This window comes from Podarcis vaucheri, assembly GCF_965113315.1.
Source record: "Podarcis vaucheri genome assembly, chromosome: 5".
Classification (NCBI taxonomy): domain Eukaryota; kingdom Metazoa; phylum Chordata; class Lepidosauria; order Squamata; family Lacertidae; genus Podarcis; species Podarcis vaucheri.
Genome location: NC_138763.1, coordinates 37,841,915 through 37,856,324, shown reverse-complemented (window position 1 = coordinate 37,856,324; position 14,410 = coordinate 37,841,915). Strand labels below are relative to the sequence as shown.

The following is a 14,410-nucleotide window of genomic DNA, read 5'->3' as shown; positions in this document are numbered from 1 at the left end:
CATTTGGTGAAGTAGATATTCTTAAGGAGGGAAAGGGGGGTGGAACCCCAAACAGCCCAATGAAGGCAGGACACATGTTCAGCAGTCACAAAACAGTGAGCGGCTGTTAGGTAGCGTTGATGAGAGTTGTAGCCTGAAACCTCTGAAAGGCACCAGGTTGAGGAAGACAACTTGAGCAGCCTTTTCCAACCCAGTGCTCCCTCTGGATGTTTTGGATTCCCAACTCCCATCAACCCCAGGGAAACATGGCCAATGGTCAGTAATGATGGTGATGTGAGGGCCACAGGTTTCCACTCTCCGAATTAAGTTTTTGTAGAGTAAGAACGGGGAACCTATAAATAAGGGCTGCTTTGAAACGTAGAGAAATTGAGGTAATGTTTTCATTACAGGTTTTATTTTTCCATGAAGAAATGTAAAATGCTTCCCACACTTGGTTCAAAGCACAGAATGCCCTCTTATCTTCTTCAGTGTCCTTGCAAATCCTGCAGCTGTCAATTTGTGTTTTGAATGTATGCAGCTGCAACAAGAAGGCAAGAGAAGCTATCCCACGAATTTCCTCCTGAAAATTGTTCTCTTATCCCAAGTTCCACTCCTACACGTTGTATTCAGATAAGAACAAAGCCCTAAAAATGGGGAGCAATCGGAAGCTTTGAAGGAAAGAGCCTTAGAAAACAAATGTTGTCTTCTCTGCTTCTCGGATAATTCAAAGCTTGGTAGATAGATAATACTGGGAGGACAATTCAACTCCTTTACTATTTCTTTTGTTGGGGGTGGGTGGGGAGCAAACCTCCATTTCACGTTGCAGTTTCACAATTTGCTTACAGCTCCCGTGCTAGACAACCTCCACGCAAAGGTCTCCTGATCCTGTTCTTCATAGTCACCATCATGCCCCCTTCACCGGCAATGTCTTGTAAGGGTTTAGAATCCCTTTGGGGTCCAACATGGCCTTGAATTGCTGCATGAGAAGGACTGCTTCCCGGGGCTTACTGTAATGGATATAATGCTTCTTCTTGAAGCCCAGACCGTGCTCTGCGCTGATACTCCCACGGTACTGGGAAGTCCACTCATACACAAATGGCTCAATAGCCTCCAGCAGGGAATGGCTGTAGGAATCTGCGGTGATGTTCAGGTGCAAGTTTCCATCTCCTGCCAAAGCAAAGTCCCAAATCGGTGGGTTTCAAAAGAGAAAGCAGAAAACACATTCAGTTACTGGGCATGCAGTGCAGTGGCTCTGCCTAATTCCTCTTCTAGAGAAGAGGGTTATTTTAAAATATAATGAAGATTATTCATTAATATTATTTGTCTAAAAGAAAGGTAGACAATGTGGGGCCCTCTAGATGTTGCTGGAATACAGTTCCCATTATCCCACTGACCACGTTGGCTAGGGCTGGTGGGAGTTGTAGTCTAACAGTGTCTGGGGGCAACACATTGGGTAGTCATGGTCCAAGGGATTTCTAGAGGCCATGCTTCAGTAAGCTACCAGTGCAATAAAAAAGAAGAAAACAAAAAAGAGGTAAAAACCACAGCTGAAAGCAAGATGCAGAACAAATCATAACAGATTTGTTCTGTTATTGACAGAGCAGATAAAGACTAGCCCACACTAGGCACTGGAATGCCCATGGGGAACAAAATTGTATTTCCCAGTTGTCATAATGACATCACAGTTGGCACCAACTGAACTACCCTGGGGAGGCCGTTCTGTAAGTCAGGTAAAGGTAAAGGTAAAGAGACCCCTGACCATTAGGTCCAGTCATGGCCGACTCTGGGGTTGCGGCGCTCATCTCGTTTTATTGGCCAAGGGAGCCGGCGTACAGCTTCCGGGTCATGTGGCTAGCATGACTAAGTCGCTTCCGGCGAGCAGCGCACAGAAACGCCGTTTACCTTTCTGCTGGAGCAGTACCTATTTATCTACTTGCACTTTGACGTGCTTTCGAACTGCTAGGCTGGCAGGAGCAGGGACCAAGCAACGGGAGCTCACCCCGTTGCTCGGTCCCTGCTAGTCCAACCCCCTAGAGCAGGTGAGAGCTGAACCAAGGACTTCCTTATACAGCACTCTGCTATAAGAACTCTAAGTCCTCTCAACAAATGAAACTGACCTATCGAAAAATGTATCTTGAAAAAAGAGCCATTGCACATGCCTTCGTAAACCAAGAAAACTTTAATTTTTTTATTTTTTAAAAAGAACCCTAAATCTAAATCAGTAAAGGCCATTTGTTTCCAAGCACATTCCAGCTTACCTAGGTGGCCATAGCCCACCACGTTCTTGGCACTGCCGCCCAGCCGTGTCCGCATGTCCGTCACCAGATCATAGAGTTTCTCCACAGGCAGCGAAATGTCATATTTGTAAACGGATCCGTCGCAAGTCAAGGCCTCTGTGATCCGTTCCCGGAAAGCCCACAGCGCCTGCAATGGACCCAAGTGGTGACTTGGATGGAAACGAAATGCTTTCGTTTTCATTCCACATGGATGGCTTTACAAAAGTGCCCTGCTATCTAAACAGTTGGCTAAGTCATCTTGGATACTTAGGTGTTTATGTTAAAAGAACCAATTAATCTTCAGAGAATAATGAGTTTAGGCTAGCTTCAACAAATCACCAAAAGCTTATTTAGTGCTGGGCTGACATTATTTTGTCATTCCAATGAGCGATTCCACAGCAGCTTAAATCTTCCTTTGCAGCATTCCAGTTGGACCAGCCACACACAAGTCTCAAAGGACATGTTTCAGCATTTGTCCTGATTTGTTTTGCACAGAGATTAGACTGCCAATTAGCTACCAGGTTAAGTTCAAGGTGCTGGTTTTGGTGTATCAAGTCATACAGAGCTTGGGACCTGGAGACCTGAATGATCATTTCACCTCTTATATACCCAACTGATCACTGCACTCCTGCAGGTACCATCTTATCAGGAAGTCCATTCTGAACAATATAAGAACATGGTATTCCGTCTTGCGGCAGCTACTCTTTGGAATCCCCTCCTTTAATATTAGGCAGTGCTGGTTCTACCGCCTTTTCGGTGCCTACTGAATACCTTCCTCTTTCAAGTTTTTTAAGCCGAAATCTTTCCCAGCCTGCCTTGGAATTATTTTAAATGTGTTTGTATTATTTTGTCTCTTGATGTTTGCTTCCCTGGGCTCCTTTGAGAAGAAGGGAGGGACACAAATTTAGTAAAACTAAAACATTAATTAATTAATTAATTAATTAATTAATTAGACAGTGTTGACTATTTGATGAATGCCTAGCAATTTGGGATCACTGGTGTATGCCACATACACCAATAGTTGCACATCCATTGATACGCAGTTCAGATTCAAATCAGAGCCCCAACCTAAGCACAGTTAGGGAGAAATGGGAAATTACCTTTATTTTTTTATCTTCTGAAGCCAGAGTTCCCTCTACTACCAAACCAGAGGCCATGACATGTTCCAGGAAGTGACTCAGCTTTTCCTCATCATGGGCAGAATTGGAGCCTGAAGTCTCAATTAGCACATAGAAAGGACTTTCTGGAGTTGGAAAAGCAGAATCAGAATGCAGAGTGTCACTATCAGTTGCAAAAGCTAAAAACCACACTATATTCACTGGAGTGACTCCTGCTGCACCACGCAGAAGTTAAGAAAACGGTGTTTCTCTTAAATTTTGGATCTTTTAAAAGACACTTTCAGTGGATCCTGCCAACCTGCCCAAAATGGTTCAACCAGAGGACAGGAGGGAAAGGCCTTTTCCTGAAGTCACATTAGCAGCCATCTTATTTTTTTAATCAAAAATCTGTTTCTCTAGTATTACTAACCTAAAAGAAATCCCCAAAGAAAAATTAATCTGCGGAATGCCTCCTCACATGACACAGTTTCCTGGCCTATATCCTGTTTTTACTAGACTAGTTGCCAAAATTCAGAAAAAGTGGAATTTGGTTTAAACATTTTGTTTCCAGCTTCTCCTGCCCACACCTTCCTTAGATGGCTCTGTGAATTTGTGAAAATGGTAGAGAAATCTCAACTACATATGGTGTAAAAAAATGCATAGGCTGGGGGATTGGTGGGGGTTCTTGCTGTTATTGATATTAATTTTTGGTATCTTTGTTTTATATGTTATTATGATTTATATGGAAATGGATTCAGTTTGGTTGTGTACTTTTTGATGTCTTATTTATTATTTCTAACTACTTTGGTTATGTTTGTAATTATGTATTTTAAGCTGCCTTGAGCATGGTTTTAACTATGGAAAGGTGCATACGGATAACATTATGTATGTGTATAATGCTTGTTAACAATGTGTAAACATTGAATAAGAAATTTAACAAAACATCAAAAATGTTGATGCATGGCCACATCAGGTATAATATGTGTGCACAGGTCCGAGCACAATTCAAAGTGTTGGTGCTGACCTTTAAAGCCCTAAATGGCCTTGGCCCAGTATACCTGAAGGAGCATCTCCACTCCATCATTCTGCCCGGACACTGAGGTCCAGCACCGAGGGCCTTCTGGCGGTTCCCTCACTGTGAGAAGCCAAGTTACAGGGAACCAGGCAGAGAGCCTTCTCGGTAGTGGCACCCACCCTGTGGAACGCCCTCCCACCAGATGTCAAAGAGAAGAACAACTACCAGACTTTTAGAAGACATCTGAAGGCGGCACTCTTTAGGGAAGCTTTTAATGTTTAACAGACCACTGTATTTTAATACTCTGTTGGAAGCCGCCCAGAGTGGGCACGGTATAAATAATAAATAATAAATTCTATTCTATTCTATTCTATTCTATTCTATTCTATTCTATTCTATTCTATTCTATTCTACTCTATTCTATTCTTTAAGACTACAAAATCCATGATGTAGCGTGAATGTGAGCAATAAATGCATTCAAGATTACAGCGGACAACTGAGTAGCAGCAAGCACAGAAAGCACCTAGGGAACCTGTACATTTCAATTCAAGCATTTGATTCTATTCCCCCCACTCCCCAACAGAATCAGTGAAGGAATAACTCCTGTGAATTTTGCATATGGCTAGCTGGTACCTGAAACTGGGTTGGTTAATTTGAGGTGTTGCTCAACCAGCTTCATGCACTCATTATCCATGAACTCATAGGCAGACAGGATTTCTCCCAGCATGCCCTTGCAGAGAGTGAAAGTTTTCAGGACCTGAGAGAAACTTGGACAACCTTTACACAAAGGAAAACATAAAACAATGAAAAAGAGAGTTGCATTAAAAAAACAAAAAAAACTATTAGGTGGAAACATGACATCACACCTATTCACATCAATAAGCCTTCTGGAAAGGAGCCATATGTGTGCAAAACGGTGGAAGATGAAAAGGACAACTTATTTGCTAAACACAGAACTCCCCCCCCCCGCCCCATTCTTCAGGCTGGAGGCTTCCATGTTGCAAAACAACAACAACAACAAAATTTATTATTTGTACCCCGCCCATCTGGCTGGGTTTCCGACAAAGACCAAAAATACAGTAACAGCAGCTTTAGGAATGACATCCATAAAATAGCTTAAGGCTGCAATCCTAACCCCACTTACCTGAATAAAACCCATTGAATGTAATATGAGTAGACCAGGTTAAGATTCGGCTATAACTTATTGACAGTTCCTTGGCACAGTGAATTTATTAAGAAAGTATGATGAGCCTGCTGAATCAGGCATCCTACCTAGCTGCCTAAATTTTGCTTCCAGGACCTCATGATTACATTTCCCCATGTCACTGCTGCCAACATGTCCCATGACCACTGACTCCTCCCCAGCATTGTCCACCAGGCTATCTGGGCGGCAGGCAATATCTGCAACCTTTGGGCCAGGCAGGCAATTCACCCTGCTGCCTGTAGGGCCATCACACATCCTGATTTTAAGCTCAGCCCTGAACTATTCCAGACATTTATCTACTTGCACTTTGACGTGCTTTTGAACTGCTAGGTTGACAGGAGCAGGGACCAAGCCATGGGAGCTCACCCCGTCTCGGGGATTTGAACTGCCGACCTTCTGATCGGCAAGCCCTAGGCTCTGTGGTTTAGAGCACAGCGCCACGCATGTCCCAAATACCACTAGTAGTTACAAATAACACTTCTGAAAACAGAGAGGAGAATGGCTCTTACCAAGAAATGCCAAATTCACAGCCTTGGGTTTTCGTGGGCAGAGAATGGAAACTGCTGTAATGACGCCCAAGGTCCCCTCAGACCCAATGAACAACTGCTTCAAGTCATAGCCAGTATTGTCCTTCCGCAAAGATGCCAAGCAGTTCAACAAAGAGCCATCAGCCAGAACCTGGAAGAGGACATCCTTAGATAATTCCTTGATATATTTGAGAGGGTCTGTGTTTTGTTTCTTAAAAAGGCTACCATAAGATTAAACGTAACATTTTAAATTACCGTATTTTTCGCCCTATAGGACGCACTTTTTCCCCTCCAAAAATGAAGAGGAAATCTGGGTGCGTCCTATGGGGCGAATGCAGGCTTTCGCTGAAGCTTGGAGAGCGAGGGGGGTCGGTGTGCACCAACCCCTCTCGCTCTCCAGGCTTCAGGAAGACATCCGCAGCCTAGGAAGCCCTGCGGGAGTTCTCGCAGGGCTGTCTAGGCTGCGGATAGCAGCCTGCTTCCCGGAGCACTGGGCGCGCTGAAAGCAGAGCGCCCAGCGCTTCGGGAAAACATCCGCAGCCTAGGCAGCCCTGCGGGAGGTCCCCGCAGGGCTCCCCACGCTACGGATAGCAGCCTGCCGCCCGGCGGGTGGGGCGCCCTGAAGCAGAGCGCCCCTCGCGCCGGGCAGACATGGGCCAGCCCCACAAGCTCGGGGGACAGCAGGGAGGCGCAGCGCCACCATCCCGCTGTTCCTCGACCTGGTTTGGTTTCCCCGACCTGCTTTTGGGGGGGAAATAAAGGGGAATTTTTTCCCCTTTATTTCCCCCCAAAAAAACTAGGTGCGTCCTATGGGACGAAAAATGCGGTAATTAATTAGTTGCCATCACACAGAATATTTCAGGAGGGAACTTTTTAAAAAGACAATACAGTAGCAGAGTTGGATCTGAAATGGAATGAAGAGATTACAATTCAGTAATTAAAAGTATGCGCATCTGAAGTGGGAGTGAAATAAATAAATAAATAAATAATAGTAATAATAGTAGTAATAATAATTTATACCCCACCCATCTGGCTGGGTTTCTCCAGCCACTCTGGGCAGCTCCCAACAAAATATTAAAAACATGATAAAACATCAAACATTAAAAACTTCTCTAAACAGGGCTGCCTTCAGATGTCTTCTAAAAGTCAGATAGTTGTTCATCTGATGGGATGGTGTTCCACAGGACGGGCGCCACTACCGAGAAGGCCCTCTGCTTGGTTCTCTGTAACCTCACTTCTCACAGTGAGGGAACCGCCAGAAGGCCTTTGGACTGGACCTCAGTGTCCAGGCTGAATGATGGGGCTGGCTCACATTTTGGGGTCCAAGGACCAAGTCACCACCTTCCCACATCTCCAGGGGACCATGTCCCAGTGGGGCTATGAAGTGGGCATGGCCACCCACAGCTAGCATACACACACCATAGCTTGCGCACACATACACACCAGTGTGTGGATACACACATGATATCCACATTGGGGAAGATATGCAGGCAGGCAGACAGGTTCATGCACAGGACACAGATACAATTTCTCCCTTCGCAACTGCTCATGCGAACAATCACCTGGTGAGTGAGGAGGAGGAAATAACCTGTATCCCGATGGTGGTGTTCAGTAGGCAGAGAGGTTGAAACCTCCCCACCCAGCTCAGCGGCATGATGAGGATGAACATCTGCTGATGTCCTGAACTTCCCACCCATGTCTGTAGCGTATCAGGTCAAGGGGGCTGATGGGCCACCAGTTAGGGCTTTGTGGGCCTCTAGTTCATCCCTCCGATGGTCAAGGACAAGAAGATGATAAAATACGGGAAGCAGCTTTCAAAGTTTCATCTTACCACTTCTAGTCCTAGGACTGTCCCTCGCAGAGAGCCGTAGCGCAGGAGCCGCAAACCACCGGCATTTGTAGCCACGTTCCCTCCAATGTGGCAACTGCCCTTTGCTCCGAGGTCAAGCGGCATGATGAAATCCAGCTGCTCCAGGTACTGGTTGAGGTTTTCTAAAATGCAGCCAGCCTGGCAAACAAGGATTCCTGAAAAATCAGTATCCAGTTACAGTCTGAGAAATGGATGCAAACTTCCTTTTTCGTTGGCGTAATTTAAACCCAAGGAGATCTACTGTCTGTCAGAGGGGGATCGGAGGTTTTGTAACGAAGTAACATTCTCCACCCCCCACCCCCCAAACAGCCTCAGCATCAGGGATCTGTGAGGTGGGTTTTCTTGTTTGTTTACTGGCACCATTGTCTAGTTTTCATTTAATGCCAGAATTACACTTCTTGCTCTCCACATGTTATTTCTGGCTTGTGCTACTAGGCAATGACCTCCCAACACTTCTGAATAAAAAACCACCTCTGCCTCCCCTTTACTTGAGCTTACATCCCATTGCTATTGGCAGAGGGAGGAATCAGCTCTGCCATTCAGGGTTCAATAACCTCCCATTTTGTCTGCCCTGATGGAAACTCTTAAGACAGGGTTGAGGAACCTGTGGGCCCTCCATATGTTTTTGGAGAGCCAATGGCCAGGGATGGTTGGAGTTGCAGACCAGCAACATCTGCAGGGCCACACTCCCTACTCCGTAATTTAGGAGAATGGCAGTCTTTAGAGGATGATAGCATAGCCATTTCCCCTGCCCTGGGAAGATATATTTACCGGAAACGTCGTCAAAGCTGATGATCTGGTTCATAAGAGCTGTGGAGAGAATGATCTCATCAAAGACAGGGACGCTGCCCCCCACGAGGCCAGTGTTACCCCCCTGAGGGTTCACAGCCAAGTTCCTCTCATGGCAGTACCTGAAAGGGAACACATTTTGCCCATGGGGTCTTGTTCCTAAGGGCATATTATAATGCCTTTGAAAAGGCGATCCTAGTGAAACTAAAATATTTTTTTAAGATCAAAGTTCTAGACTGACTCAAGAGTAAACTTGGCTGCTACTACTCAATAGTTTTAAAATGCACACTAATCCCATTACTGCAGTAAGACTTCAAATAGTGGGTTCAGATCCAAAATCCTAAAGAATATGAAGGTGGTACGCAAGTGTAAATTAAGTGGTACACACAAAGATACACACACAAGTGGTACACACAAAGGTACACAAAAGTCGCTCAGATTCGGGAAGAGGTAGACGCCACCGTGGGAACCAGGCAGAGGGCCTTCTTGGTAGTGGCGCCCTCCCTGTGGAACGCCCTCCCACCAGATGTCAAAGAGAACAACAACTACCAGACTTTTAGAAGACATCTGAAGGCAGCCCTGTTTAGGGAAGCTTTTAATGTTTGATGTATCATAGTATTTTAATATTCTTTTGGAAGCCGCTCAGAGTGGCTGGGGAAACCCAGCCAGATGGGCGGGGTATAAATAATAAATTATTATTATTATTATTATTATTATTATTATTATTATTATTATGATAGCAGGTGTGATGTGCTTGCAGTTGTGGCGGTAGTAGTGATTGGGTGGGGGGGAGTCTGGCAAGGATCTTGGAAATGGATGCAAGCTGTCTTGCATGTGCTCTCAGTTCACGCTTTTTGCCACATGATTGTACACCTATCTACCTGCTTGTGTGAATGAGCCCTGAGATGCTATGCATCCCTTTAACTCAGGGGTGGGCAACTAGCTCACCCTTAATTTAATTTCATGGTGTTTTCACTTAAGCGCCATACAGATGGCAAGGAGGGGAAAAACAAGTGGAGAGGGAGAAAAGTGCATAGGAAAAGAGACTAAGAAAAAACTCCTATAGTTTTTAGATTCAGAGTACATACACGTTAGGAACCATATTCTATTTGAAATCATCTCATCTATCATCAATTAACTCATTTAGTAATAAAAACAAAAACAGAATACCATATTTATGGAGGCATTTATTTTTCAGTTTAGCTAACACACTAAAGGCTAAGATTTGCTCTTTGTTACTCTAGACGACAAGACTAATGGGATTGGAGGAAACTGTAGGGAAGCAGATTCCCACTAACAGCTGAATAAACTTCCTAATAGTAAAAGCTGCCAGACAGGAGAACAGACCACCTTCAAATGTGATGGACTCTCTATATCAGTGATGGCCAAACTTGGCTCTCCAGCAGTTTTGGGACTACAACTCCCATCATCCCTGGCTAACAGGACCAGTGGTCAGGGATGATGGGAATTGTAGTCCCAAAACAGCTGGAGGGCCAAGTTTGGCCATCACTGCTCTGTATGATTCAGCTGCTGCTCACAGCGAGAAAAGGAAGGAAAGAAGGTGAGTACATTCATATCTCGAGTTAAATGTGCTTCGGGTTGAGCGCATTCAAGTTGCGCTCCGCGGCAATCCAGAAGTAACGGAGCGTGTTACTTCCGCGTTTCGACGCTCGCGCATCCACAGACACTCAAAATGACGTTGCGCACATGCGTGGAAGCGGCGAAACCCGACCCGCACACGCACAGACCCACTGTCACGTCTTGCATTCCGTTCGGGATGCGAACGGGGTTCTGGAACGGATCCCGTTCGCATCCTGAGGTACCACTGTACAGACTTCTCTTTAAAGAGTACTGACCTAACGCTTGTACTGTGTGTTCATGTACCTCTGTCTATCAGAGTGGATACAGAGAGAGACACATAAGAAAGGACTCTGAGATACCATCATATGATTCCTGAATATGACTCATAGTGATGAAAAACAATATAATATACAGTCATACCTCATGTTACGTTTGCTTCCTGATACATTTTTTCAGGTTGCGTCCCGGGGCAACAAGGAAGTACCGGAAAGGGTTACTTCCGGGTTTCGCTGCTTGCGCATACGCGCAAAATGATGTCACGCGCATGTGCAGAAGTGGCAAATTGCAACCTGTGCATGCGCAGGCGCACCGCTTCGGGTTACGTTCTATTCATGTTGCAAATGGGCCTCTGGAACGGATCCCGTTCGCAACCAGAGGTACCACTGTACATATCTTAAAACATGTGTGAGCAAGACAGAAGTAAGGCAGTCTGCTAAATACAGACATCTCTAACGCTGTTTATTGAGTTCACGGAAACACAATTTTTGTGTTACCTGAGAATCTCAGATACTTCTGCTGTTGTCCGTGGCTTCAACAGTATTTTACTGCAGCCTGTAATGTAAACAAGATGTGAGAACATTCATTTGAAACTTGAATATAAGCTCGCCCACAATACGCTTTCCCCTACCACCACCCCCAAATAAAAAAACACCTGTGCTGGTTAATATGGCTAAAACTTCATGTGCATGTAGTAAAACGTACATTGCAGATTTATAGCCTTAAGGGGAAGGGCTGGAGCTCGGTGGCAGAGCATGTGGTCCAGGGTTCAGTCCCCAGGTGATGCTGAGAAACACTCCTGCCTCAAATTCTGGAGAACGGCTTCCAGTAAGTACAGCCCAGCTTTCCCCAACCTGATGCTCACCAGCTGTTTTGGCTACAACTCCCATCAGCCCCAGATAGCAGAGCCATGAAATTTGTAGTCCAACCCAATTGAGCTGGTGTAGAAAATACTTAAAGCAGTTTGCCAAAATAACGTACCTCTTACAGACTTCAGCCAGTCCACATTGAAGAGTTTCAGTTCATCTAAATCTGTGATGACTCTGCCAGGCATAAGGTTTTCAAAGAAAGACACATCAGTACTGGAAACATGGGCAAAAGGAAGCCTCTGCACCCCATATCGCTCACTGGTGAGCATCACTTCCTGGAGGTGAAGCTGGGTAGCATGCAGACATCTCTTGGGCAAGTGACTGATGCTCCATCGGATGGAAGGCATGATGAGCTCTTCTCTCTTCAATGGCCCTGTTCCTTCTTCCTTAAGTTCGGACCGGGAGGACCCACATGTCCACACATTCAAGGCTTTTCTCTGGCCTCTGATCTGCAACCTTGGTAAGGACCAGCGGTGTCTAAAGGGGAAATGCCGGACAAGGCTGCAAACAACAGCCATGAAGAACCTGAATTGCAAAAGCAAAATAAACACCCAGCTTGATCAACTTCCTCTGAAAGGCACTCAACTCGATTTATTTTATTTTCAGCTATCTCATTTTATGGGAAAAGAGAACTCCTTCAGGAAGTGAAAGATCACGTTCATGGGTAGGATAGCTGCAGGACACAGCACTTAAGAAACAACACAGAAGGAAAGCATAACCCTCTTGTTTCTATACAACCTTTATCAGCTCCAGCATCAAGCATGACCAATGGTCATAGATGCGGGGAGCAATATCTGGAGTGCCAGAGGCTGCCCTTACCTGCCGGATTTATGTATAAGGTAAACAAGCTATAGCTTAGGGCCTCACTCTCTTGGGGCCCCCAAAAAAAATTAAAGGAAAAAACAACAACTGGATGTACATTTCCAAAATATAAGATAAAAAACAAATAAAATAAAATCTACCTACAGCAACAGTGTTTGTGTTGTGTAGGCTCCTATTTGTTATGTGCAAATGGCTTTAGATACCTATTAGGTCCATAAATTACCATACAGCATATATTCAACACAAAAAACAGTGACAATTTGTTGTTGACAAAGGACAGCTGGACATATACCTTCAGTATATGTTACCTTCAGTAGCTTAGGGCTCATCAAACCTAAATCTGGCCCTGCCTGCCCTACTCAAATTCAGCCGGGAACTGAAGCAAAGGCAACTGAAACAACTGCTGTTGCTTCTCTGCTTCCACTTCCCTCTCCTCCTTTTGTCTGTCTCCTATATTGAACTTTTAAGATCGCGAGGATTCTGGCACAAAGAGGTGTCCTCTCCTGCACTCTTTAACTGCCATGCTCTTAGCTGGCATGTATTATAAGCCAGTTTATATGTATGTATATATATATTTGTTTATTTTGCTGTAACGGATTGACATGGCTGTTTCCTTTGTGAAGTTCCATTAGGAATGTTATTACTGGCCGCGAATTATCCTGCGGTAAGAGAAGGAAGCCTCATGTCCCTCAAAGTCACTTCAGACCTAGATTCACAGCAAGACGCGGTGTCAGACCTAGATTCGCCCCTTTGCCTGGAGCTGATTCTGGTGTTTAGGACCGGGAGGGAAGTGCAGAAGCAGGCACCGCTAGGCTCCGGAGAGCAGGCAGCTCTCTAGAAACCGGCTGCAAGCCAAAGACGTTGCCAAGCCCAGAAATCACCAGCGCGCGCGTCCTTGCGGTCGCCCTTTCTGCGCTCACCTTGAACGGGGCCCACGGGATCTCGCGCGCTTCTCAGTAGACAGCTCCGCTCGCTTCTCCCCCTCGTGCTCTTTTCCGGACCAAACAGAGAAGAGGGGCGCCCTGTGGGCGGAGCCAGGAGGCAGGCAAGGAGCGGGGCGGAGGGAAGGGAAGGCTTGCGCTCGGCGTTTGTGCGCACGCGCGGGCGCGTCAAGTCTGTCTGCCTACCTTTTCGCATATCTTGTCATAGTAGCGCCATTTCTGAGCCCTTTTTAGTTAATAATACTTTGGATGCATTTTAATTTGCCGTTTTGTGTGGGGTCTTTTTTATTGTAAGCTGAGGCAAAAAGAGATGCAGAAAGGATTTCTCTTTATTTCACAAGTTTTATGTACTGCCTGATGGTAATAAGCCCTATTATTACCCTTTTCACATTATCCACATTAAAGGTAAAGGTAAAGGTACCCCTGCCCGAACGGGCCAGTCTTGACAGACTCTGGGGTTTGTGCGCCCATCTCACATCTATTGGCCGGGGGCCAGCGCTGTCCGGGGACACTTCCGGGTCACGTGGCCAGCGTGACAACGCTGCTCTGGCGAGCCAGAGCCGCACACGGAACGCCGTTTACCTTCCCGCTGGTAAGCGGTACCTATTTATCTACTTGCCCCCGGAGGTGCTTTCGAACTGCTAGGTGGGCAGGCGCTGGGACCGAGCAGCGGGAGCGCACCCCGCCGCGGGGATTCGAACCGCCGACCTTTCGATCGGCAAGCCCTAGGCGCTGAGGCTTTAGCCCACAGCGCCACCCGCGTCCCCTGATTATCCACATTACTGATTGAAAATACTTGCCTCGAACCAGATATGCACATTTCCTCCCACCAGGCTACCATTGTAAGGACCAGCGCTGAGCGCTTGCACCAGGCCTGGGGAGCCTTGGGCCCAAGTGCTGAATATGGCCCACCAGACATCTCTTTCTGCCCCTCCAAACGCTTCCCAGGCTCTGCCCCCTCTGTCAAGACCTCTCTCTCACCCACACCCTCCTCGAGTGCTTCTGCCTGGCTGGAATGGGTCCTTGATCTGTGCTAATAAATGCATTTCTTGTCTGCGTGTTTAGACGCACAGCTGAAATGTAGCTTTTCAAAAATATAGAAAACAGCAGCCACTGAGTTAAATTGTAGTCCACACCCTCACATACTGAACTGTACCCAAAGAG

The 14,410-nt window shown here is 46.0% G+C and overlaps 1 protein-coding gene across 7 annotated transcripts; it reads right to left on the bottom strand.

Moving 5' to 3' along the window:
- Positions 1–366: 366 nt before the first annotated feature.
- D2HGDH (D-2-hydroxyglutarate dehydrogenase) lies at positions 367–13,326 on the bottom strand. 7 transcript variants are annotated; one of them, XM_082225064.1, is made up of 10 exons: positions 13,226–13,326; positions 11,596–12,008; positions 11,112–11,169; positions 8,740–8,879; positions 7,930–8,123; positions 6,081–6,249; positions 5,001–5,144; positions 3,356–3,498; positions 2,238–2,403; positions 367–1,146 (listed from the first exon to the last, which is right to left on the bottom strand). In XM_082225064.1, the coding sequence occupies exons 2-10, from the start codon at positions 11,999–12,001 to the stop codon at positions 884–886; spliced, it is 1,683 nt and encodes a 560-aa protein (XP_082081190.1). In that variant the 5' UTR covers positions 12,002–12,008; positions 13,226–13,326; the 3' UTR covers positions 367–883. The 7 variants fall into 7 exon arrangements, with proteins under 7 accessions (XP_082081190.1, XP_082081196.1, XP_082081191.1 ...); XM_082225070.1 differs by lacking the exon at positions 11,596–12,008 and having other exon boundaries at positions 13,226–13,245; XM_082225065.1 differs by lacking the exon at positions 13,226–13,326 and having other exon boundaries at positions 8,740–8,778; positions 11,596–11,650.
- Positions 13,327–14,410: the final 1,084 nt, after the last annotated feature.